Source organism: Malaclemys terrapin, chromosome 10 (genome assembly GCF_027887155.1).
Source record: "Malaclemys terrapin pileata isolate rMalTer1 chromosome 10, rMalTer1.hap1, whole genome shotgun sequence".
Classification (NCBI taxonomy): Eukaryota; Metazoa; Chordata; order Testudines; family Emydidae; genus Malaclemys; species Malaclemys terrapin.
The window spans coordinates 64,353,308-64,380,152 of record NC_071514.1 but is presented as its reverse complement, the minus strand read 5'-3'; the positions used below and the strand labels follow the sequence as shown (position 1 = coordinate 64,380,152).

At 40.3% G+C, this 26,845-nt stretch overlaps 2 protein-coding genes across 5 annotated transcripts in view; one reads left to right on the top strand and one right to left on the bottom strand.

Annotated features, from left to right (window-relative positions):
• Nucleotides 1-558, top strand: part of TVP23A (trans-golgi network vesicle protein 23 homolog A) — a 32,109-nt gene extending 31,551 nt beyond the window's left edge. For all 3 annotated transcript variants that reach the window (XM_054042102.1, XM_054042100.1, XM_054042103.1), the window contains one exon: nucleotides 302-558. In XM_054042102.1, coding sequence (XP_053898077.1) covers nucleotides 302-310 — 9 coding nt within the window. In that variant the 3' untranslated portion in view covers nucleotides 311-558. The remainder of the gene's footprint in view (nucleotides 1-301) is intronic.
• Nucleotides 1-26,845, bottom strand: part of NUBP1 (NUBP iron-sulfur cluster assembly factor 1, cytosolic) — a 61,637-nt gene that overhangs the window by 2,088 nt on the left and 32,704 nt on the right. Inside the window, exons 3-7 of one of the 2 annotated variants that reach the window (XM_054042099.1) lie at nucleotides 8,994-9,147; nucleotides 4,133-4,243; nucleotides 2,492-2,567; nucleotides 1,516-1,601; nucleotides 759-930 (exon numbers count right to left, since the gene is read on the bottom strand). In XM_054042099.1, the coding sequence (XP_053898074.1) occupies nucleotides 826-930; nucleotides 1,516-1,601; nucleotides 2,492-2,567; nucleotides 4,133-4,162 (297 nt within the window). In that variant the 5' untranslated portion in view covers nucleotides 4,163-4,243; nucleotides 8,994-9,147 and the 3' untranslated portion in view covers nucleotides 759-825. Of the gene's footprint in view, nucleotides 1-758; nucleotides 931-1,515; nucleotides 1,831-2,491; nucleotides 2,568-4,132; nucleotides 4,244-8,993; nucleotides 9,148-26,845 lie in introns of those variants that run through there. The other variant, XM_054042098.1, reaches the window with a different exon arrangement.

Genomic DNA, 26,845 nt, shown 5'->3' with positions numbered 1-26,845 from the left:
CAGCACTTTATTACCTAGTGAATTAAACTCCTACAAATAAATTAAAGCCTGAACACTGACTTATTTCCTTGCTATAAATCAAGTAGGCAGGAAGCTCCCTCAAGTCAACTCATTCTGTTATGCAACCACACAGTCAAGTTTATATTGATTTAAATTTGAAAACAAATGCAGTTAATTTTCCCTTGACATTTACCCTCTAATTTCTTGTATTACAAACAAGGAAACTAATGTTAACTTGTCTAAGTAAAAAAAAGGTATTAATTTGTTCCTACTAGGCTGAAAGTTATTTTTCTTTTCCCAGACACTCTGATCAAAAAGAGGAGACAATCCTAAATTTAAGTGACTGCACTCTAAATATGGAACTCTACTAATCAAAGAAAAAGATGTCCAAGTGATCTTATCCAATGAAACACAGCATGGAAATGCACACTACAATTAATCCTCAAATGAAGAAGGCTTGAAAGTACTAATATTTAAAAAAAGAGACTCAGGTAAATGTTCCAATGAAAATATGTATTTAATGTATAAGAGTTTCTGAATAAAGTCTATATGTGAACATCTTTGGAGATTAATTTCACTAACGACATATGCAAGATTTCAGGTATCACAAAATAGTGCATCAGAGGTGAAATCTACATGCAGTAAGTGACTTATTTCTATAAACTTATAATAAAGCTTTGAGACAGCAGATGGACTAGCTGGTGTTCAAATAATATGGTGATTGCACACAACAAGAACAGGAAATTAAAGCAAGGACATTAACTTGAAAGCTATTTATTTGCAATACAGAAAAGGAATACAAGTCTTTACATTCTTCTTATCAATTCAGGACACAATAGTTGCTTTCCTATAATTAACTGTACATTTATTCCGTTCCTTGGTTAGATAATTTTTCTCGTGAGTGGTGTAGGCCACAATATTCTTGAATCCCTTCAAAGAGGCAAAAACAAGGTAGTAGTGAACTTATTTTAGGTATTGTTGATCACTGTATGGATCTATTGCCTGCTGTGGGCATAAGTCACAACTTATATTTGGTTTAAAGAATATCTCAACATGCCTTTTAGACCCATTTTTCTTCTGCTATTTGAATACTTTCTGCATTTTGTACATTTGCTCTTCCAGAAGTGTAAGAGTGACATATTCAAAACTTCATTCACTGGTAAGCTACCAAATTCCATTTAAGAAATGCCTGTTCATAGAAAGCAAAACTATTTTATTTTGTCAGTAAGAGTACATGATGTATTTGCTGGAACTCAGTGAAGGTCAAAATAAGCCACAGAAGACACATTTATTTTAGTTACCTGGAGTTAAATAGCTATCATTTTAACAGAATTAATATAAGTGGCTGAAGTAATTCTCTGAGACAAATAAAGAGATAACAAATGGTGCAATTTCATGATTCTTATACTGTACATTCTGCCAAAATTATGCTGTTGATGCCTTCATAGCACATTTTAGAAATTAATTGCTCAGACAAGTAATTCACAGATCAGTCTTTTAACATGACATACTTACTTTGGATGATATTCCTGTAAGATGAAGTAGCTGGGGACTCAGGTATTTCAGACAAAAAGGATTGGCCTTTATCACAACTTTTCCCTCTAAAAAAGAAAAAAAAAAAGTTAAAACCCTTGTGATGCAGGAAAACAAACAAACAAACAAACAAAAATTGCCTGAAATTTACCTCCCCAAAATTGCTGTACCAGTCCAGTGAACCAAGGACTTATGTTCTTCCTGTGTCAGTAACATATAAATGAAGCATGGTAGCTATTTTTTTTATAGATAGCTATTAGAACTAAGTAGCAGAACAATATAGTTTTTCAGATTGAGGGCCTAGGTTTTCCTAGATTTAGAAGTCTATGCACATGCCCTGTCTATACCATCTTTCCATCTACATGGGATGCTGTTCCTTAATTCCATGGAAGAGTAGCACCAAGATGGTCTTGCTTTGCACTCGATAGTGTAGATTGGTGTATATTATCTACTGGTAACTTGGTTCTTTACATACTAGCTCTTTTCTTTTAATATATCTAATTATCCACTGAAAAAATCCAACTAAATTCATACAACTAGGATTTTTTCAGTTGTTATAGAAGCTCTAGTTTTAACTATATCAAAACTTGATGTTACAAGATTTTAGTCTTCTTGTAAATGAGCGGTTTTTCAAATAAATTGCACACTCTAAATTAGTCATGTTAATAAGTGTGAAAGGCTGACATGATTACTATTTAAACCTAAGCAGGAAGTTCTCTCATCATTTTACTTATTTCAGACCAAACCATATTATCACAGTTCCACAAACTATATTTACTAGAATTTTCATTCTAAAAGAATCAGCTATTGGACACTGTATTTTGTGTTTATCACAGTGAATAAGTCTAACACATAGTTGATATGCCAAAAATAACCCTAAAGTAATGGCAAGCACGTTGCTGCTTATTATTATGTAATTTGCCAAGCTTCCCTATTTGAGGATCTAGGAGCACTTTACCAAGGAGAGAAATATTTAAATTTTGGCCCATCTTCTCTGTTCCTCCAGTTGTTGGCAGAAAGATTTGAGATTCAATCTGTAATATTAAAAAAAAGGACAAGTAATACAAGACAACTCCAGAAAAAATCATTTTGAGAACGACATTTCTTCAGCTTTGTTTAGTGGTATTTTCCAAAACATCACTTATTGAAATCCCAATTAAAACAGGACCATAAATTGTGGGCTTCTGAAGGCTGTGTATGGTAGTTTGCTGGTATACTATCACTAAGTACATTGGAGGTCTACACAATTAAAACATTTGTCCTAAGCTTTCGTACAAATCATTTCTGCCCATTAAGAGCATTTTAGGTGCATATATAAATCACAAGTATCATTTCCAATACATTTTTCCTCTTTTCGTCTACTTTAGGTTACTATTCCTCCAAGATATTTATTGTGGTATATACACAATCCTAATTTTAAAATTGTGGGTTAGAATTTAAATTTACAAGAGTGAGGGATTTGAAAGCAGACAGTGTGGCCAGCCAAAAGCTGTCAATATTCTTTAATTCTGACCTGCAAAAACCTAATTCTTTCCAAGACCTGGGACTCCTGAACAGAGACTGACAATTATGTCTGATTTTCAAGCACTCATATTGCTTTGAGGATGTGTTCCAATGGGTAATAGGTTGATGCCAAGGAACTTACCTGAAACCCATGGACCCACATTCCCAAGACCAAAAACATGCAGACTAATGCACTACTGTCCTTCAGTTCTTCTCTAACTGGGTCAGTAACATGTCCTTTGTCATGTTGTTCCCTTCCAAGCCCAATCCTCAGACTCTGTATGTGCCAGTCATGATAAACATAATCAGGCATGGGAATGTTTTTAGAAAATGATTAAGGTAACAGTGTAGCTATACCCCATTCCACAATGCTTCCAGTTTGTACTTTCACATGTTGAAAATAACAAGAAAGTTCTGAAGCAAAAGCAGTCCGTGTAGCTCACTTATGTATTAGGGTTATCAGGAGTTCAACATCTCAAGGAAATGGATAGTAATGCAGAAACATCTAAATGTTTGCGTAAGCTTTTAGAAGCAAAACTAAATAAGAAGGGAGAGTGCAGTAGTGCTTGAAAACACAGCACTTCAGAAGTTTCCTACATCACAGAAGCTGTAACATCCCACATCATCGATTCAGAGATGCCAGCCAGTGGCTCCTCTTAATAGGAGCATTTAAGACATAGAGTTGTTAAACACAGATCTTAAAGTAGGTCTGTCATTAAAATATAGATGTCTAACATGTAACATCCCGCTGTGTAGCTGAAGCCTCCATTTCAAAATTGCTATTTTTATACAATGTCCTGGCTCCTAAAAGAAGCTACAAAACTAGTCCTTGGTCTCAGGAAAGCACGTTTCGTAACTATCTAAGGACAACAGTACCTGTATAAAGGAGCTTGATACTGTTTCCACCAACAGAAACAGGATTTTTTCCGGTACTACTCCAAAAAGGATTTTTTAATTAATGGCTTTACTCAAGAGATCAAGCAAGTTTGTGGCATGATAAGTAAATCCTTTCCCTTCCCTCATGGTCACCACCAAACATACATACATTTGGAGTGCATATATTAAGACGAGTTAAAGTATTTTTAGATAGTCTTACCTTACATTTTGGGCATACAAAGCCACTCATATTTTCAACAACACCTATGATTGGCAGTTTCACCTTGTGACAGAAGGTGATCTCCTTTCAAACATCTTGAAGTGATATTTCCTATCAAAGGCAAGTGTTATTTTGTCAGTCCACATGTACTGGACTTTTTTCATCTATGAGTTTCCCCTACAAAGCAAGCTTTCCTAGTCCAGAAATCTTTCAAGCTACTGTTACAAGAGCACTCACTGAATTCTTGCTGACTTCTCTTCACATTCTGAGCATGTTTTCCACCATCAGATTAAACATATAACCTATTGTCTGGTTTACTCAGTTAAGGTATCTTCTGTTTTGAGACTGACCAAAGATTATCAAGCTTTTTAGATCCTTATTCAACCAACTTAGCTTCCAGCATCTTTAAATCTGTCCAACAATTCTGGCATGGGATCAACCATCTTTATGCATATTGCCTGCATTCAGGTCCTATCTTCAGTGACAAGTATTTTTTAAATAGAACGGATTATGCAAATATTACTTTTGCATCTACTATTAGTTTACAGAAAGACATCAACAAACTAATCTGGTGAAGGTGTTGAGGAAGATGTGTGGGAACGGGTTTACTCACTCTTTCCAAAGTAAATTTTCTAACATCACTCCCTAATCCTCACCCTTCTCATGCACATGCCTGACCTCATTTCCTTCTACTCCCTCCTACCACATAATTTACATTCTGCTCCCTACTCAGTATTCCACTTGTTTCCTGCCCCTTGTGCCTCTGGACATTTTCTTGTTGCTCCTACTCCTGTAAAACTGCCTCTTCCTGCACAATTGGCCTCTTCTCCCCTTCCTTCAAATTACCCACCAAGAATGTACCTTTGATTTAGCTAGACTTCTGCCACTAATCTCAGCTCTGGTGCCTGACTTCAAACAAAAAGCGCCTCCCCCCTATCTCCCCAAAAAACACAAAAACAAAACAAAACACATTATACACATCCCAAGAAGGAAAAGTATACTAAACCATAGAGGTTCTACTTTCCTTAAAAAATAAAAATAAAAATAAAAAAAGCTCACTACAATTCTCCCCCACCCCAACATCACTAGTATTGGCCTGCTGTTTAATGTTATCACTCCTTACTTCCCTCCTAACACCACCTGTAAGTCAACAGTATTGCAAGTTCCTGAAGGAAAAAGGACTCTGAAGTCTGTAACATGCCATAGAGCTGTATACAAGTTCAACATAGTGTCATTTAAATGAGAAAATTATTTGATCTCTACTGATCAGCATCCAATAATTTCATAGAATCATAGACTTTAAGGTCAGAAGGGACCATTATGATCATCTAGTCTGACCTCCTGCACAATGCAGGCTACAGAATTTCACCCACCCACTCCTGTATCAAACCTGTGTCTGAGCCATTGAAGTCCTCAAATCATGGTTTAAAGACTTCAAGATGCAGAGACTCTTCCAGCAAGTGACCTGTGCCCCACACTGCAGAGGAAGACGAAAACCCCCCAGGGCCTCTGCCAATCTGCCCTGGAGGAAAATTCCTTCCTGACCCCAAATATGGCAATCAGCTAAACCCTGAGCATGTGGGCAAGACTTGCCAGCCAGACACCCAGGAAAGAATTCTCTGTAGTAACTCAAATCCCATCCCATCACAAGCCACTGGGCATATTTACCGCTAATAGTCAAAAACCAATTAATTGCCAAAATTAGGCTACCCCATTATACCATCCCCTCCATAAACTTATCAAGCTTAGTCTTGAAGCAAGATATGTCTTTTGCCCCCACTACCCCCTTTGGAAGACTGTTCCAGAACTTCACTCCTCTGATGATTAGAAACCTTCGTCCAATTTCAAGTCTAAACTTTCTGATGGCCAGTTTATATCCATTTATTCTTGTGTCCACATTGGTACTGAGCTTAAATAATTCCTCTCCCTCCCTGGTATGATTGCTCTCTACAAATATATCAGAGGAATAAATATCTCCCCTCAGCCTTCTTTTGGTTAGGCTAAACAAGCCAAGCTCTTTGAGTCTCCTTTCATAAGACAGGTTTTCCATTCCTTGGATCATCCTAGTAGCCCTTCTCTGTACCTGTTCCAGTTTGAATTCATCCTTCTTAAACATGGGTGACCAGAACTGCACACAGTATTCCAGATGAGGTCTCACCAGTGCCTTGTATAACGGTACTAACACCTCCTTATGTCTACTGGAAATACCTCGCCTGATGCATCCCAAGACCGCATTAGCTTTTTTCATGGCAATATCACATTGGCGACTCATAGTCATCCTGTGATCAACCAATACTCCGAGGTCCTTCTCCTTCTCTGTTACTTCCAACTGATGCATCCCCAGTTTATAACAATAATTCTTGTTCTTAATCCCTACATGCATGACCTTGCACTTTTCACTATTAAATTTCATCCTATTACTATTACTCCAGTTTACAAGGTCATCCACATCTTCCTGTTTGATATCCTGGTCCTTCTCTGTATTGGCAATACCTCTCAGCTTTGTGTCATCCACAAACTTTATTAGCACATTCCCACTTTTTGTGCCAAGGTCAGTAATAAAAAGATTAAATAAGATTGGTTCCAAATCCAATTCCTGAGGAACTCCACTAGTAACCTCCCTCCAGCCTGACAGTTCACCTTTCAGTACAACCCGTTGTAGTCTCCCCTTTAACCAGTTCCTTATCCACCTTTCAATTTTCATACTGATCCCCATCTTTTCCAATTTAGCTAATAATTCCCCATGTGGAACCGTATCAAATGCCTTACTGAAACTGAGGTAAATTAGATCCACTGCACTTCCTTTGTCTATAAAATCTGTTACCTTCTCAAAGAAGGAGATCGGATTGGTTTGGCACAATCTACCTTTTGTAAAACCATGTTGTAATTTGTCCCAATTACCATTGACCTAAATGTCCTTAACTACTTTCTCCTTCAAAATGTTTTCCAAGACCTTGCATACTACAGATGTCAAACTAACAGGCCTGTAATTGCCAGGATCACTTTTTTCCCCTTTCTTAAAGATAGGAACTATGTTAGCAATTCTCCAGTCATACGGTACAACCCCTGAGTTTACAGATTCATTAAAAATTCTTGCTAATGGGCTTGCAATTTCATGTGCCAGTTCCTTTAATATTCTTGGATGAAGATTATCTGGGCCCCCCGATTTAGTCCCATTAAGATGTTCGAGTTTGGCTTCTACCTCGGATGTGGTAATATCTACCTCCATAGCCTCATTCCCATTTGTTATCCTACCATTATCCCTAAGCTCCTCATTAAAGACTGAGGCAAAGTATTTGTTTAGATATTGGGTCATGCCTAGATTATCCTCAACCTCCACTCCATCTTCAGTAAACAGAACAGGAGTACTTGTGGCACCTTAGAGACTAACAAATTTATTAGAGCATAAGCTTTCGTGGACTACAGCCCACTTCTTCGGATGCATATAGAATGGAACATATATTGAGGAGATATATATACACACATACACATTGGTAGATGTGCAGGTGAACGAGCCCCTGATGGTATGGCTGATGTGATATATGCCATCATGTGCCAGCAATGCCCCTCTGCCATGTACATTGGCCAAACCGGACAGTCTCTACGCAAAAGAATTAATGGACACAAATCTGACATCAGGAATCATAATACTCAAAAACCAGTGGGAGAACACTTTAACCTGTCTGGTCATTCAGTGACAGACCTGCGGGTGGCTATATTACAACAGAAAAACTTCAAAAACAGACTCCAGCGAGAGACTGCTGAGCTGGAATTGATATGCAAACTAGACACAATCAACAAAGGATTGAATAAGGACTGGGAATGGCTGAGCCATTACAAACATTGAATCTATCTCCCCTTGTAAGTATTCTCACACTTCTTATCAACCTGTCTGTACTGGGCTAGCTTGATTATCACTTCAAAAGTTTTTTTTTCTCTTACTTAATTGGCCTCTCAGAGTTGGTAAGACAACTCCCACCTGTTCATGCTCTCTGTATGGGTGTATATATATCTCCTCAATATATGTTCCATTCTATATGCATCCGAAGAAGTGGGCTGTAGTCCACGAAAGCTTATGCTCTAATAAATTTGTTAGTCTCTAAGGTGCCACAAGTACTCCTGTTCTTTTTGCGGATACAGACTAACACGGCTGCTACTCTGAAACAAATCCATCCTCAGTGTTTAGCGGTCCCACTTCTTCTTTCTTTGTTTTCTTCTTATTTATATGGCTATAGAACCTTTTACTATTGGTTTTAATTCCCTTTGCAAGGTCCAACTCTACATGGCTTTTGGCCTTTCTCACTTTATCCCTACATGTTCTGACCTCAATAAGGTAGCTTTCCTTGCTGATCACTCCCATCTTCCATCCTTGTAGGCTTTCTGATTTTTCTTAATTGCCTCTCTGAGATGCTTGCTCATCCAGCTTGGTCTACAACTCCTGCCTATGAATTTTTTCCCCTTTCCTGGAATGCAGGCTTCTGATAGTTTCTGCAACTTTGACTTGAAGTAATTCCAGGCCTCCTCCACCTTTAGATCCCCAAGTTCTTCAGTCCAATCCACTTCCCTAACTAATTTCCTTAATTTTTTTAAGTTAGCCCTTTTGAAATAAAAAACCCAGTCACAGATCTATTTTTCTTTATCCTTCCTTTGGTTGTGATGAATGGATCATGCTGCACATGGGTCCCAAACAGCAGGAAGAAGATTCTGAAGCCAATTGGCTGAGTTAAATAATTTCCTTCCATGGAGAGACATTCCTTTGTGCTACAGTTGATTGACATGGTCATTTCTGTAAAGTTAATAAGTGTTCCAAAGCAAAGATTTGATTTAACTGGTATTACATTTGTAGCAGTACTTCTCTTACCTGAGGGGTAGTGATTATAACTGCTCCATCTTTGTATGCAGAACTTAGATATGCACAATAGATAAATGTTCATCTGAAGTACCTGGAGGTGTATCCACAATAAAGTAGTCAATTTCACCCTGCTGCACATCACAAAGAAATTGTTTGATCATTCCTAAAAACAGATGCAAGATGAATAACAAATTTGAAATTTAGAAACATACAAGCTAGAAAATAGCAAGTGTGCACAGTTTCCTCACTCTCCACTGTAAACTTAAAGGAGCCAAAAGCTTGAGTGAGACATTGAGAATTTGGTCTGTTATTCAAAAAGTCTGAAAGGCACTTTGAGAATCTATTCTATGCTAAAAGATTAGAATTTGAGAATTTGAAAGTAGAAGGCAACTTGGGTGAAAGTGATCATGAAATCATAGAGTTTGCAATTCTAAGGAAGGGTAGAAGGGAGTACAGCAAAACAGAGACAGTGGATTTCAGGAAGGCGATTTTGGTAAGCTCAGAGAGCTGATAGGTAAGGTCCCATGGAAATCAAGACTGAGGGGAAAAACAACTGAGGAGAGTTGGCAGTTTTTCAAAGGGACACTATTAAGGGCCCAAAAGCAAGCTATTCCGCTGGGTAGGAAAGATAGAAAATGTGGCAAAAGACCACCTTGGCTTAACCACGAGATCTTGCATGATCCGTAGCAGCTGCCGGTGCCTCTGCGGGCGTTGCCATCCCGGACGAGCCCCCAAATTGTCGGAGAAAAACAGAGTTCTCACTATTTGTTTAGGTACAGCAAGTCAGATGCTTTATTAACTCTCACAATTGCGCAGAGGGAGAGAGCTAAGCAGGTCTCTCAACAGGTAAACAATTACAGCAAGCATTTATACCTTTTGTTACAGACAATAATGAGCAACAGTTGCATTTTGTTTATACATAGGCCATCTTGATATCTCATTTCTTCACTTGTTTTGACTCTTGCCAACATACAATATTTTCTATACCTTATCTACACAAGGTCTTCTACACCTTATCTATACCAGGTCATAATGACTTCTTACACAGTTCTTTCTTACCCGCCTCACACAATCCTCGCTTCTACAAATCTCGCGTTATCAGGGTTACAGTTAGCCTAACTCTTGCTAACGAACTGTCATGCATTGCATCCCCTTCCTGTCAGTTCTTTCTCTGCTTCCACAAAAATAAAAAGGAGTCATATAAAAAATGGAAACTAGGACAGATTACAAAGGATGAATATAGGCAAACAACACAGGAATGCAGGGGCAAGATTAGAAAGGCAAAGGCACAAAATGAGCTCAAACTAGCTACGGGAATAAAGGGAAACAAGAAGAATTTTTATCAATACATTAGAAGCAAGAGGAAGACCAAAGACAGGGTAGGCCCACTGCTCAGTGAGGGGGGAGAAACAGTAACAGGAAATTTGAAAATGGCAGAGATGCTTAATGACTTCTTTGTTTCGGTCTTCACCGAGAAGTCTGAAGGAATGCCTAACATAGTGAAAGCTAATGGGAAGGGGGTAGGTTTAGAAGATAAAATAAAAAAAGAACAAGTTAAAAATCACTTAGAAAAGTTAGATGCCTGCAAGTCACCAGGGCCTGATGAAATGCATCTTAGAATACTCAAGGAGCTAATAGAGGAGGTATCTGATCCTCTAGCTATTATCTTTGGAAAATCATGGGAGACGGGAGAGATTCCAGAAGACTGGAAAAGGGCAAATATAGTACCCATCTATAGAAAGGGAAATAAAAACAACCCAGAAAACTACAGACCAGTTAGTTTAACTTCTGTGCCAGGGAAGATAATGGAGCAAGTAATTAAGGAAATCATCTGCAAACACTTGGAAGGCGGTAAGGTGATAGGGAATAGCCAGCATGGATTTGTAAAGAACAAATCATGTCAAACCAATCTGATAGCTTTCTTTGATAGGATAACGAGTCTTGTGGATAAGGGAGAAGCGGTGGATGTGGTATACCTAGACTTTAGTAAAGCATTTGATACAGTCTTGCATGATATTCTTATCGATAAACTAGGCAAATAAATTTAGATGGGTCTACTATAAGGTGGGTGCATAACTGGCTGGATAACCATACTCAGAGAGTAGTTATTAATGGTTCCCAATCCTGCTGGAAAGGTCCTCTAAGGATAAGACAAGAAGCAATGGGCTTAAACTGCAGCAAGGGAGGTTTAGGTTGGACATTAAGAAAACGTTCCTAACTGTCAGGGTGGTTAAACATTGGAATAAATTGCGTAGGGAGGTTGTGGAATCTCCATCTCTGGAGATATTTAACAGTAGGTTAGATAAATGTCTATCAGGGATGGTCTAGACAGTGTTCAGTCCTGCCACGAGGGCAGGGGACTGGACTCAGTGACCTCTCGAGGTCCCTTCCAGTCCTAGAATCTATGAATCTATGAATTACCCGAAATATGACTGCAGCCACACTCAACATTAAAAGCATGGATCTATTCCGCAAGGAGAGTATGTAAAATGGCACCGTCTCACTCAAAATACCTGCTCTGTGTCTGACTTCAGCAAATATATATTTTTACTCCTGTTAACAGTGCAGAGCCATCACAGATGAGTGAGGTGGATTCTATTACTTCATATATATCAGAATTATTTAGCAAGTTCCAATCAGTTACATCTGTAAAACTCCATCTATGGCAAGTGATAAAAGATACCACTGAAGCCATAATTTTGCCTGCAGAAGTTTCATTACTGGTAGTGATGCTATAAAGTAAAGAATTCAGTTTTACTCTCAGATCCCATCATTTGCAAGGCTAATACTTAGAAATCACCATCTTTTCAGCTGATCATTTTAAATGTAGAAGGTTTTGGATACAACAATCCTGGATTCTCACAATATCAGTACAGAGTCACTGTTCAGAAAGATCTGCACCTTAAGTTATACTTCCAACAGAGCATTCTACTCAAATTTCTCTATATTTTAACTCAATATAAGAACCATCCTATAGTGAAAGGAAATGCTAAGAATAACTGCTTTTCCAGCAAACTACGTTTTATATGGAAAAAAGGAAGCCCTGTCTACATTGCAATAGTTTATGCTCCCCGATGCAACAATCAACAACAATGAAAATACTTAAGCTACAGACCATCTTTTTTGGGTCCTCTCCAGATAACAGCATCATCAGGACCATTGAACAAGAACCCCACTGACATGACACTTAAGTTTTCTTCAATATACTAGAAAAGAGGAAGCATACTATTAAAATAGCCCAGAAAGAAATTTACTTGACAAAATAACATCCTTACCAGTTCTTAAATGGAGCAAAACATAGTTTAAGAAAACGGATGTTGGAGGAAAAGTAAGGACACTTCATTTTTTCAGTCAGTCAAAGGCTGCATGATTTCTGTACAACAGTCAGTACTATCTGACTATATTTACATTTTAAAGAGCCTTTTACAAACTAATAATGCCAATTAGTGCAATAATCGTCACAGAATCACTATTGAGAAGGCATGTGGCTAAAATTCTTCCCTTTCTCTCTCAGATTCAGAAAAGTATTTCTGTGGTGGCATTGAACAAAATCTGAAATAGTTCCATGCGTTTTGTTAAGAACATCACTTCTGTTATCCCTTGGGATTTAATTATCAGCAATGTTATTATAACTGAAAGTGAAGTATTGTGCATAAGTGCATGAGAACCAGAAATAATGAAACCGAATAGTCTATTTTCACTGCCCAAACCAAAATAAGTGCAAAGGAAAACAGTTGAAAAAAAGCGAAACTTTATTTTAAAATATTTGGTTATAATAACCCACTGTGATGCTAGTAACAGAAGGAATTTTTGTAACGCTATGATTTTTAACCTGTAGTGAGTCTTTAAGAAGCAGGACGTCTGTATATGGAAAAGACTGGGTGGTAGAGAGAAAATAGTTCTAGTTTCTCTCTGGAATAGGCCCCCGAAATGGTATTCTTTTTTTAAAAAAGAAAAAAAAAACCCTCAGTTCTAATGGGCAGTCATTCACCATCTCAATGGAAGTTAATTTGTATCTTCCTTGGTAGCTGCAGCAGGAATTGCCAAAGCATGGAAATTGAATTGTCCCCTTATGCTCAGGGACAGACCCCTTGGGATGGTCTGTGCAGGTCAGGATCGGCACAAATCAGCCAGTGCAATCCTGAGCAACTTTGTGCTACTGCTGTGTATCCACTGATCTATGAAAAAATCCTTCAGGCTCAGACATTTTTAACGAAGGCTAAATTCCCTTAAAGTTACTTGAGAGATTAGGAGTTTATTACTCTTCAACCAGCAGTATTTGAATTGAGATCTTAAACATCTCAGTATTTACAATCCATTGTGAGGTACAACTTTTTAAACAGTCTAAAACAAACAACAAAAACAGTCTTAAGCACATGTGCAACTCTCAGCAATTAGCCATTTGTGTACCATTCTGAGCAGCAGGGGGAATTGCTTGAAAATAAATTGCTTTTGCGGGAGTCCTTTCTGTGAATTTAACATGTAGCAAAGCTTCTGAAATGCAATTTGAACTCATCTGTGCTACATTCTTCACCACACTCAGAGCAAAAAAGGTTATTCTAAAATACGCGGGGCGTACAGGGCCCATCAGGGTAATCTGCTGGTGGGCTGCCAGACAGTTTGTTTACATTTGCATGGCCACCTGCAGCTCCCAGTGGCTGCGGTTCACCATTCCCAGCCAATGGGAGCTGCAGGAAGTGGGCGCAGGCTGCAGGATTGCCCACCACTGATCTAGAGACATGTTCAGCACACTCAGATACAAAGATAAGCATTCCTCTATCTAGCTAATTTCTCACAGCCCCATAATTTAAAAGAACACATGACAACAACCTCGAAGCAGATGAAATTATAGCAAAAAATAGAATTGACAGCGATTAAAAAGCCTGAAGAATAGTGCAAAAGTTCAGTCTCTTGGTCAGGGCAATGGGATTCTTGTCTTCTCTTCTCAGCTCTGCCACCTACTCATGCAAAGCTGTATCAAGCTGAAAATGAATCAATAGCACAGAGATTGCATTGTTATACTATGCTTTGTTTTTGAAACATCTGATATTTTAGTAAGAAAAATGAGCAAAAGAAGTTTGATGTTTAATAACAACTGAAATATTTTTAAAGTACAGTGTACACATTAGAATCTAATTCAATCTACACATTATAAACCAAGATAGGTTTCTTTGGCAAAAGATCAGGGGGTAGCCATATTCGTCTGTATCCACAAAAACAACAAGGAGTCTGCTGGCATCTTAAAGACTAACAGTTTTATTTGGGCATAAGCTTTCGTGGGTAAGCGTGGCGGAGGTTTTTTACCCATGAAAGCTTACGCCCAAATAAATCTGTCTTTAAGATGCCACCGGACTCCTTGTTGTTTTTTTTGGCAAAAGAATTATTACAGCTTGTTTAAAGCGTAATAGAACAAGCCTGGATTGTCCAATCCTTGAGTTGTTATAACTAAAGCAGGTAAATGTTCCCTGAGCAGCCACGCAGGAATTGGTAGAGCCCTGTGCGGATACAAAATTTATATCTGCGGATATAAAATGGATATCTGCAGCATTGCAGGGCTCTAGCAACAACGAGAAAGACCAGCAGGGCCATGGCCAGCGACTACGCCAGGCGAAAGCAGCAGCATGTTGGGCCGCCGCTTGCAGGAATCAGTGCCCAGCCTGGGCAGCTCCTCTGGTGTGACTGTACCGCACTCTGCCCACTGGGGGTGGCACCAGGCTCACTGGCAGCTGTCCCTGGTCACACTAGTAAGTGCAAGTGGCTCACACATTCCCGGGAAGGAGTCCCTTCCAGGCAGCAGTGTGTATCACCAAGATGGGAGGGGCTGCAAGCACCTTGGAGGACAGTATTAGAATAAAAAAAGACTGATAAATTGGAGAATTGGTCTGAAATCAACAAGATGAAATTCAAAAGAGACAAGTGCAAAATACTTAGCTAAAAAAATCAAATGCACAAATACAAAATGGGAAATCACTGGCAAGGCAGTAATACTGCTGCACAGCATCTGGAATAGCGTGTCACAAAGTGAATGAGGCAATAATAGAATACAGTTGTGAAAAAGATTAATATTCTGGGTGCATTTAACAGATTGTAGGTAATTGTCTCACTATACTTGGCACTGGAATACTGTACACTTTAGGAAAGATGTGGACAAAATGGAGAGCGTCCAGAGGAGAGCCACAAAAGTGATAAAAGGTTTAGAAAACCTGACCTCTGAGGAAAGGTTAAAAAAACTGGGCATGTTTAGTCTTGAGAAAAGAAGACTGAGGGGGACCGTAAAACAGTGTTCCAGTATGTTAAGGCTGTTAAATAAAGGACGGTGATCAGTTGTTCTCCATGTCCACAGAAGGGAGAACAAGAAGGAATGGGCTTAATCTCCAGCAAAAGAGATTAATGTCAGATTAGAAAAAACTTTCTAATTATAAAGGTAGATAAACTCTGGGCGAGGCTTCCAAGGGGAAGGTTGTAGAATCCCCATCGTTTGAGTTCTTTAAGAACAGGTTAGATAAGCACCTGTCGGGGGTGGCCTAGATATACTTGGTCTTACCTCAGCACAGGGGGCTGTATTATAGGACTTCTAAAGGGCCCTTCCAGCCCTACATTTCTATGATATTAATATAACTTGAGTGCAACAGTGAAAGGAGAGCAGATTTTTCTTATTTTGGGATATTTAGAAGCTTAGCAACTGTATTAAAAAGGACTGTGAAACAATTGCTTCCATTAGAAATACACATCTCTGTAATAGAAACACATGATACTATCAGGTAAATTGTCCAGGTCTTTAAAAAACCCTCTAATGCCACTTAGTTTCCAAGCATTATTCTTCCATATCTCTTAAGTGTTAGGAGAAAAAACCATGAGCTGCAGAGGCATAATGATCTCTATCTCAAATATTATATCGTACCTTTCATCAGCCTTACGGCAAACTACATAGGCAAAGGTATCAGGGGGTAGCCGTATTAGTCTGTATCCACAAAAACAACAAGGAGTCTGGTGGTACTTTAACGACTAACAGATTTATATGGGCAGAAGAAGTGGGGTTTTTTACCCACGAAAGCTTATGCCCAAATAAATCTGTTAGTCTTTAAGGTGCCACCAGACTCCTTGTTGTTTACATAGGCAAAATCACCAGGACATATAGGACAAACAGCCCTCTGCTTACCAAAAAAAAAAAAAAAAAAAAAGCACACCGTACAAACAAGAGAAATACCAGACAAGGACATAGAGCAAACTCCAACACTTACAAAATGTCAAGGTCTCATCCCAAAGTCCTGATTTCTTTGTATTCTTGTGACATCAGAAGGAGGAAGACCTGAGTTGACTGTTCAACGGTTTGAATCTGCAGTCCCTGGGAGAATAGGTATCCTTTCTCACTTTTAACTTTCATCTGTTGAAACTAAATCTAGTGGTCTTTCAGATTTACAGAGCATCATTGTACAATGTGAAGAAGACAGCTGAATTAAAGATAGAATAAAAAAAAACACTTGGAAAATATAGTTTGTCCGCTGAATGGTTCTGAGGAAGAACTGAATCAGTGATTAAGTCCAACATTTGACCTTTTATTTGCATTGGTGGAAGAAACAGATTTTAATTAAATAACCACAAGAATTGCTGAAACTTTCTCACAATCGTCAGGTATACAAAGGTTCCCCCCACTTGAAAGTCTCTGAAAATGTGGATGCTATTTTTGCCAACAGGTCTGGGAAAGAAAAAAAAATCCAGCCAAAGACTAAGAGGGCAGTACATGATAACCAACAGGAGGGAAAAAAGAATCAGAGTGGAAAAGGCCCATTGCATCATTCCAATGCACGAAAGCTCTCTGCAGTACAGTTCTAGTGGCTTTTTCCAGAGTGAATAATAAAAAAAATTATTTGATTTTAGAGATAGTTCTAAGGGGAATGCCGCATTAATCTTTCTACTGTTGGATAATCACATGTCCCTCTAAGAGGACACAAGGCAAGGGCTAAATTACCTTTAGATTAAGTTCAAATTCCCCTCTGTTATCTGGTGATTTTGAACCAGCCACATACACCAACACAAGATAAAGAGGTCTGCAGAATACATTGATTAATATTTTCAACTAGGGAGGAAATTCCACTTATGCAGAAGAGAAAAATATAAGTCTTATGATAAAAACCTCTTGAAAGAAAACAAGCCTAACTTCCAGATGTTCATGGTCAGAGTGGTCAGCCATTCAGACCTGGTTCCTCAAGTTTAGTGATAAGAGTTTTCTGACTTCTGTGTCCCCAGTGCAGCAATAGCAAATGTCTGCTGGGTTTTTTCCACCACCTCCCCCCCGCTATTTTTTTTTAAATCATGAGGTTTTTTACAGTTTCACTCAAGTGCCCTTTGACTTTCTGTGGAGGATACTCGGCATTTTGTTATTCAAAAAGGCTTGTTTTCATTAGCATATGTCCTTACAAAATATTTAACAGGAGTACTTGTGGCACCTTAGATACTAACCAATTTATTAGAGCATAAGCTTTCGTGGGCTACAGCCCACTTCTTCGGATGCATAGAATGGAACATATATTGAAGAGATATATATACACACATACAGAGAGCTGTCTTACCAACTCTGAGAGGCCAATTAAGTAAGAGAATTTTTTTTTTGAAGTGATAATCAAGCTAGCCCAGTACAGACAGTTTGATCAGAAGTGTGAGAATACTTACAAGGGGAGATAGATTCAATGTTTGTAATGGCTCAGCCATTCCCAGTCCTTATTCAATCCTGAGTTGATTGTATCTAGTTTGCATATCAATTCCAGCTCAGCAGTCTCTCGTTGGAGTCTGTTTTTGAAGCTTTTCTGTTGTACCATCAGGGGCTCATTCACCTGCACATCTACCAATGTGATATATGCCATCATGTGCCAGCAATGCCCCTCTGCCATGTACATTGGCCAAACCGACAGTCTCTACACAAAAGAATTAATGGTCACAAATCTGACATCAGGAATCATAATACTCAAAAACCAGTGGGAGAACACTTTAACCTGTCTGGTCATTCAGTGACAGACCTGCAGGTGGCTATTTTACAACAGAAAAACTTCAAAAACAGACTCCAACGAGAGACTGCTGAGCTGGAATTGATATGCAAAATTGATACAGGGACAGCTCTAGGCACCAGCAAAACAAGCTGGTGCTTGGGGCGGCACATTTTTAGGGGCGGCATTCTGGCGCGGGCCATGCCACCCCTAAAAATGTGCCCCGGCTGCCCTAACTCACCTCCGCTGCTGCCGCTCGCTTGCCCTGCTCGCCCTCCCTCCCAGGCTCTCAAACCCAGGAGGGAGAGGGAGATCCTGAGCGGCTGCGGCACGCGAAACAGCTGCTTCGCGGGCCGCGGCCACTTGGGATCTCCCCCGCCCTCCCGGGTTTGAGAGCCTGGGAGGGAGGGCGAGCAGCGGCGCGCGAATCAGCTGTTTCACGTGCCGCAGCCGCTCGGGATCTCCCCCTCCCTCCCGGGTTTGAGAGCCTGGGAGGGAGGAGGAGACCCCGAGTGGCTGCGGCACACGCGCTGCTTCTCCCTCTCCCTTCCTCCCTCCTAGGCTTGAGAGCCTGGGGAGAGGAGGCAGGGCTGGGGATTTGGGGAAGGGGTGGAGTTGAGGTGGGGCTGAGGGTGGGGTAAGAAAAAAACGGGCGGGGGGGGCGGCCAAAATTGTTTTTGCTTGGGGCGGCAAAAATCCTAGAGCCGGCCCTGACTAGATACAATCAATTTAGGATTGAATAAGGACTGGGAATGGCTGAGCCATTACAAACATTGAATCTATCTCCCCTTGTAAGTATTCTCACACTTCTTATCAAACTGTCTGTACTGGGCTATCTTGATTATCCCTTCAAAAGTTTTTTTTCCTCTTACTTAATTGGCCTCTCAGAGTTGGTAAGACAACTCCCACCTGTTCATGCTCTCTGTATGGGTGTATATATATCTCCTCAATATATGTTCCACTCTATATGCATCTGAAGAAGTGGGCTGTAGCCCACAAAAGCTTATGCTCTAATAAATTTGTTAGTCTCTAAGGTGCCACAAGTACTCCTGTTCTGTTTGCGGATACAGACTAACATGGCTGCTACTCTGAAAATATTTAATGGCACTTTAAACTATCATAATAAAATATTGTCTGCCTTAAAAGTAATAAACATTGACTTTTAAGATATGGACTTGAGAATGCTCAGGAAGCTAATTACTGACAATTCAAGCTGGCAGATGCATGATGGAAATGTTAACAATACAAGTGTTTTGAACCTGTGCAGTTTACTGTTCCAGTTACTAATTTGTTTAGAATTAGGGGCCATTCCTTTTAAGTAACATTGAGCACCTGAACTTCTAAAATGGGCACATTTTAAACGGCACTCTCTGCAACGAAGTCGTATTTATAGAATGTCGATGTTACACTTCAGCCAATATTCCCTCACTAACTACCCCAGCAACCTCATTCACATTTAATACGAGGGACAACAGCAAAGAAGCACAGATGAAAGAACCCTCACATCAGAAGAATAATTACTCAACATAACAATTTCTCTGAAAGAATGGAAGAGAGCTATTGAAGATTAGCCTTGTTCACTCCGACCAGGGACAGCAGACATCTCAGCACCACCTCATAATCAACTGTTTAAACTAATTGTAAATTGAAAGATAATTGGTTCACATGCAACACATTGCTGAAAAGTCAACTTTTGACTAAGAATTAAAACAGCATCTCACCCCAAACTTTCAGATCTGGACCCTAATTTGTTCTGCTATCTTCTCACTGCTTGCAACATGAATAGAGAGCCCAACCTTTTGTTAACATTAAAGTAGTCACATATTTCTCATTTTCAAGTGATCTTCTTTAATTCCATGCAGCAGGCAAATAATCCTATTTCTATAGATTCTCCCTCTTTGTTCACACAATAGGTGGTTTATTTGCACTGAGCAGCCAGCTCAGTTCCCTCCTTTTGCTGATAAATTATCATCCCCATGAGATGAATGTTAGCTCTGAAACACAAACCTACTCTGGATCTTTGCTACGCTGCTGGAAGTGAAAAATAAAACACGAGAGCGTCTCTTTGCTAACTTTAAGACACCATAGCAGCTTTAACCATGTACTTGCTTCTAGTTATGACACTACCTTAATGTAGTTTTGAAGATATCCTTACAAAAACTAAGATTTTGAGATTTTACATGAGAAATCAGTTACTAGGTTAGTAATGCAAAAAAGCCCAATAAATGAATATTGTGGCAGTTTCCTGTATGGGAATTAGCATAATCAAATCTATTATTTGTCAGCTGCTAAATGTTGTTTTATATTAAATCCCTAAATCACATTTAAGTCTTCCCATTCATTTCAATATGAATTACCATTCTAGTAGATTTGTGTCCCTCTTAACAGGAATGTAAAAACTGGCACACTGGACGAGATCAGCAGTCAATGTATTCCAGTATTTCAGCTCCACTATTGGCCAGTAAGTACCAGCTGCTTCCGAGAAAGGTACAAGAAATCCCATAATTGCCTACTGCAGGGTAACCTGGCCCCAGGGAAAGTTTCCTCCTAACCTCCAGTGATTAAAGATTTGTTTGTGTCCTGAAGGGTTTATATCCCTTCCCAGACAGATGCACTTTATTTTGGATGGAATATAACAACTATGAATATTCTTGTTATCCCATGTAAGTGCCCTGATCTTTTTTGAACCTTGTTCAGCTCTTGGCCTGAATGTCTTGTGCCACTGAACTTCAAAATGAGTGTTGCATGAAAAAGTGTTTCCTTTTACCAGCTTGGCATTTTTCACCTTTCAGTTTCACTGAATGCAAGGTTATTCCTGTAATCTGAGACAGGGTGAGATACAAGTTTGATCTACCTTCTCTGTGCCACTCATTGTTTGTATTTCCATTTGATTAGTCACCTTTAAAGTAAAGATTCTAAGTAGGGTTTATTACTAGTGGCAATAAGATTAAAATTTGATTTTGAATAAACACTTTTTTTTAGGAACAGCTGATTGCAGAAAACATGTCAGTTGTGAAACAGTCCTAATTATTGGGAGGAGGAATTGTTAGGGATTTGGGAAGCCACCCCCAAGCAGGCCCTGGTTAACCCCTAGCTTCTCCCATTCATTCAGGCACATCTGCCCTGGCCCCCTCCTACTCCACATCCCTCTGCCCCCCTGTGCCCCAACTCTCCCCTGCCCTCCCACTCCCATTCAGCTCCACCTCAGTGCTGTCAGCCCACTAGCCCCTGTGCCCCTACCCCACTCTGTCCACCTCCAGCCCTTCTGAACCCTAATCTAGGTGACCCCCACCAGCAGCCCCATGTGCCCCACTTTGTCCATCCCCCATCACCTGGCCTTGCAGGCAGGGCGCTGAGAGAAGGCAGCCACTGCTGCCTTCCTCTCCACAGCTGCCTTCCTCTCCACAGCTGGTTGCTCCTGCCTGGAGCCAGCTGCCCTCTCTACTGGCACCACAGCAGCTGCTAGTGGGCAAAAGGTGTAATTGCAGCACCTCCCACAGAATCTATTTCCTGTGGGCGGGAATGATTTTTGCACGTGCACAGTCGTGCAGAATTCCACAAGAGGTAATTTCTAGGTTTTTTTAAATGTTCTCAACTGTTATCTTGAACCATTTTAAGTCACATAATTTTAAAATTGCTGAGCCATTAAGTCTCAAGATTTAATTAGTTAATTGCAAGTACTACTAGCAATCATACTATATGTCTTGCTGTCTTCTGACCACAGCTGACAAGTCAATCTTGTCTCCCGTCTTCCCCCAGTATTGTAGTTTTTCTTCAAACATAGATGCCACCAACCCACCTTTACTTCAAAGAGAACATTTCTACATATTTAAGAATTGATTCTAGTCTCAGAAACAAAGCATGCATTGTCTTGTGTTTTAGAAATAACTGCAACTCCACTTGGTGACATGCAGCCCCCACACATGGCATATCTGGCAATGTGAATGATTGTCTTTGACTGATTTTTTCAGCCTGGACTTTGGAAGCACTCTAATAATACCATCTACCAGAAGGTGAGTGCGCAATTCATGGGTCAGTATGCCAATATCATGACTTTCTAACCACTTCTCTGCCCCCAAACCAACTGTATGCTGGCTTATTTGGAACTGTTCCATACCCATAAGAAAAAGAATAAAACTCCGAGGAGGATTTGGATTAAACAAGTTAAAACCTGAAGAAAGTGCTCTGTGTAGCTCAAAAGCTGGTCTCTTTCACAAAGAGTTGGTGCAACTTTGTGGCCTTGTGGGTTATTTATTACAGAATTTGGAAAACACATTTGGCAATACCAAGTGGGAAGCATGATCTTACGACTGCTGGAAGAGCAGAGCTTCGGGGGCTCCCACCTACCTGAAAGTTCTAATGGTTTCATCATACAAACTAAATACTCTGTGTTTTATACATACTCTACCGAGGCAATCTGAGATCCTTTGGAATGAAGGTCTACACAGTATAAACGCAAACTGATTATGTACACAATTAAGTACATCAAATAAAGTGACATTAGTATGATGGATTTACATGAATTATAAATAAGGCTCCATGTTTGTCACAGAGGTCACGGATTCAGTGACTTTCTGTGACCTCCGTGACTTCTGCAGAGGCTGGTGTGCCTTGCCTGGGAGCTGCCTGAGCCCCCGCCCAGTTTTAGTCAGTGATATATAGTAAAAGTCATGGACAGGCTGTGAATTTTTGTTTACTGCCTGTGACCTGTCCGTGACTTTTACTAAAAATACCTGTGACTAAAACATAGCCTTAATTATAAATCCTATCCAGTAGAAAGGCAATCATCATATTGTTAGACTATTGCAACACCGCCAGCCTCACCGCTTTGGAATCACAAGGGCGGAATCTCCATTTGGCAACCACTACATAATACTGTTTCACACACATATTTTGCAATTACATGTGACCTCTGACCTCTCTCCTAGTCACAGAATCTCAGACTCTGCTATAGCAACACAATAAGGGGATCAAAGGGAGCTCCAGGGATGAAGTCAGGGAGAAAAATTGTGGCAGTTGTGTAACCTCAGATAATTTTTTGATATCTTTTACAGTTCAGAGACCAAACTAATCAAATTCAGCTTTTTGTGCAATGTTATAGTCAACTCTGACTTCCTATAAAGTGGGAACTTTTGACAACAGCCATTCTCACTGTTTAGTCTATTGCCATAGTTCCCTCCAAAAAGACACGCCCCCTGCAATCCAGTGGAAAACTCTCAAACCAACCAGAAAGACATTCTAAGCACATGTATTTTGAGTTTCTAAACTCCTTTCTTTAAAGGGACACTGAGTTGCATTTGGGCACGGAGCTAGCATCCACCAGCTCTCAGAGCTTTTTAGCTGTTGAGCACACTCAGTTCTTGCGCCAAATGCCACCATTATATCTGCCTTTTAACCAAGTGATGGAAGTTACAAACTCCATAGCCCAGATGAATGTAGTGCTGTAGAATAAATAGCTGACAACAAATGTTCTATAACAGGTTGGCCAGCTTGTGACCCAAAACAGGTTGCATATGCAATTACGTTGAACTTTCACCATCCAAGAATTTCACTAAGAGCTTCTCTCTAGATTGAGCATTAATCCTTCAGTTTTATTATTTGTTTGCCTACAACGATTATATTGTTTAGCCAATAGGGCTATATATCCACCTTAAAAGAGGCACTGAATAACAAAATTATTTGTAGTATCCTCCCAGAAGTTTGAAACCCTGTCTTTGTCTGTTTTAATCGTCTACAACTAACAAATCCCTTTCCCCCCCACCCTCCGCTCCACCCATATCTCTTAAGAGGCACAAGTGTAACATGATCTTCACACAATCCTGTTGCTCTTCTTTATGTTTGGTAACACAGCTCTGGGACCTGGGTGTAACTCATGCTCCCTCTGGTGACTGGTATATAAATTATATAGAAACAGTTTCTATATTTGTGTATGTATTTAATGTCTCAGTAACAGAGTGGTGGATTTATAAAGCATATGAATCAAATAAAATGTTAAGCAACTGCATTGTATGGTTGAAAAGAAGATCTAATAACTTTTAGTGTATTTTCTTGGGGGGAAAATTACCAAGGTTCCAAATTTATACTGTTGCTTATGAAGATTCACCTTGTCAGGCCTCAGCAACCCTATTTCTACTTGCATGGAGGCAATGTCAGACTCAGGTAATTTAATTTACATTGGGAAAGTGCAGACGAACTAACTTACGCAGTAGTATGAAGACCAAACTGTCCACATAGTACAGACTTCACTTGCCAACAGGCAAGCAGCATAAGAAAATATTTCACTTAGTTGTTATATATTATACATTAGACAAATTACCATGTGTGTCACAAAATAAAGTCACTTATTTCTAGTTTTTTTATTTCCTTAACATGCCTGAAACATTGATTATTGAATATGTTAAACAATATTCTGTAGAAACCTGTTTCATAGAGGTATCGGTTTTGCCACATCAGGGTAAGGGGAAATGAGAATTGATCCAATATGAAGTGTTTGTGAAAGATTTGTCTTTCTGAATGAAGTAATACTGCATGTGGAAACTCACAAGCATGGGAAAAGATTTAAAAGCTATTAATTAAAGGAATGTTCTTTCCTGAAAAACAGAAGCTGGTTTCATAGCATTAACTGCAAACCTATTGAGACAGATTTTAGAAAAAAAGTTCATAAACATAACATTCTATCAGTACTAAGCACATAGCATAGGGTTACCATATTTAACAAATAAAAAAAGAGAACCCTCCATGGGGCCCTGGTCCCGCCCATTTCCCACCCCAGCCCCGCCCCAACTCCGCCCCTTCCCCGCCCCAACTCCGCCCCTCCTCCCTCCCACTCCCAGCCATGCGAAAAGGGCTGCCCGAGCGCTACCGGCTTCATGGTTTGCCGGGCAGCCCCCAGACCCTGCGCCCCCGGCTGGCGCTTCCCCAGCGCAGCTGGAGCCCGGGAGGGGAAGCGCCCAGCCCGGGGCGCAGGGTCTGGAGGCTGCCCAGCAAACCGTGAAGCCGGTAGCGCTTGGGCTTCGGGCAGCCCCTATGCCTCCGGACCCTGCGCTCGGCTCTTAAACAGAGCCGAAGAGTCGGGGCTCCTCCCCTGACTCTTCGGCTCTGTTTAAGAGCCGAGCTGCCCGAGCGCTACCGGCTTTGGGCAGCCCCCATGCCTCCGGACCCTGCGCCGCCGGAGCCCGGGAGGGGAAGTGCCCGGCCAGCATTTTCCCAGACATGTTTGGCTTTTTGGCAATTCCCCCTGGACGGGGGTTTGATGGCCGAAAAGCCGGACATGTCCGGGAAAAAACGGACGTATGGTAACCCTAACATAGCACACATGTTCAAGGTGTTGTTACTGAACCTATTTACTCTATGTGTGCCCAAAATTTCTCTTTTTGTGCATACTGACAAAGACAACTTTTTACTGTTATCAGTATTGAAGAATCCAGACAGCATTAGAAGAGTCAGCTACATTCTAGACTACCTCACGTATCAGCAACACAAATGGCTAAGCTCATATTTAAAAAAAATATATTGTTTATGGTGACTGAGGAAGTAGGAAGCCAAGAAGAGTCGCACACCACAGAACTTGAAACCAGGCTTCACATTGAGGGTGTTGACAGTTAAGCTTACAAGTCAGCACAAGACTCTTAACCGATTTGATAATGGAAGCTACTGGGGAAGCAGGGCCGGCTCTACCATTTTTGCTGCCCCAAGCAAAACAAAACAAAACAAAACAAAAACGCCCAGACTGTGCCGCCCCAAGAATGGAAGGAATGCTGCCCCTTAGCATGTGCCGCCCCAGGCACGTGCTTCTTCGGCTGGTGCCTGGAGCCGGCCCTGTGGGGAAGAATGTCACATGCCATTTTTATAGTTATTTTTCTGATCTTAACTGTACTGGAAACAACCAATGAAATGTTAAGGTTTTTTATTGTGTATGTCAGATTTTTTTTTTAAAGATGCATTTTAGTAGCTTTCACTTCTCTGGGGTGGGAAGGGAGATATAGGAGTAAAATAAAGCCCCCTTCTTACTCCCAGAACCCCTTAGAACAGACTAACAGGCACATGGGAAGACAACCACATGCCTGAACTACTTTTACCTGCTCCTCACAGTGCTCAGGTGTGTGCAGGATAACGCGTTTTATGGCAGCTTCTCTCACCACCTATGTATCCTCCTGCCCAGTGGCAAGTCTAGCTAGATTGTGCCCTTTCAGAGATGCAAGCAGCTTCCTTTTCACCTCCAAGTTCCCTAATCAGTGATGTATCTGTGTGGGAGGGGCGAAGAGGATGGGACACCAAAGACAGAACAGACAGAGTTAGCAGGTGGACTGTAGTTATTTGTATTTATTTCAACAAGATACCTAGATACGGACTGTACTGTCTTACAGACTGTGTGTGCCTACACCCAAAAATACTGAATCTGTAAGAGACTCGTGTGGGGCAGTCATTTGATCTTTTGGGGATTTCAGGGGTGTTTTCCTTCAACCTAACACCAGTTCCAACAGTTTAAATGCTTGCAGTTTTTGAGGGAATGACAAATATCTTATTTACAAAAGAATTTTAAACACACCAGCAATTCCTCTTATACTAGGAGTAACGATAAACAGGAATTCCTCATACAAAAAAGAGAAGTCAGTTATGCAGCATTTTCCTTCGTCAGAATTAGGCATTAAAAAGGTGAGTGGCAGTTTTTACATCTTCTGGCATAATCACAGTACATCTGTCAGGGGGCAGGGAGCTACATGTAACCTCATTAACCCCCACACTGGCATTGCCCTATTGCCCCTTCCTACCTCCCCCACTAGCACTTCCCAAATGGCCAGTTTTGCCAAAGAAAGAAAGAAAGAAAGAAAGAAAGAGAGTCAGGATGTCCAAGACAGAACTTAAAAAGAGGACTGTCTC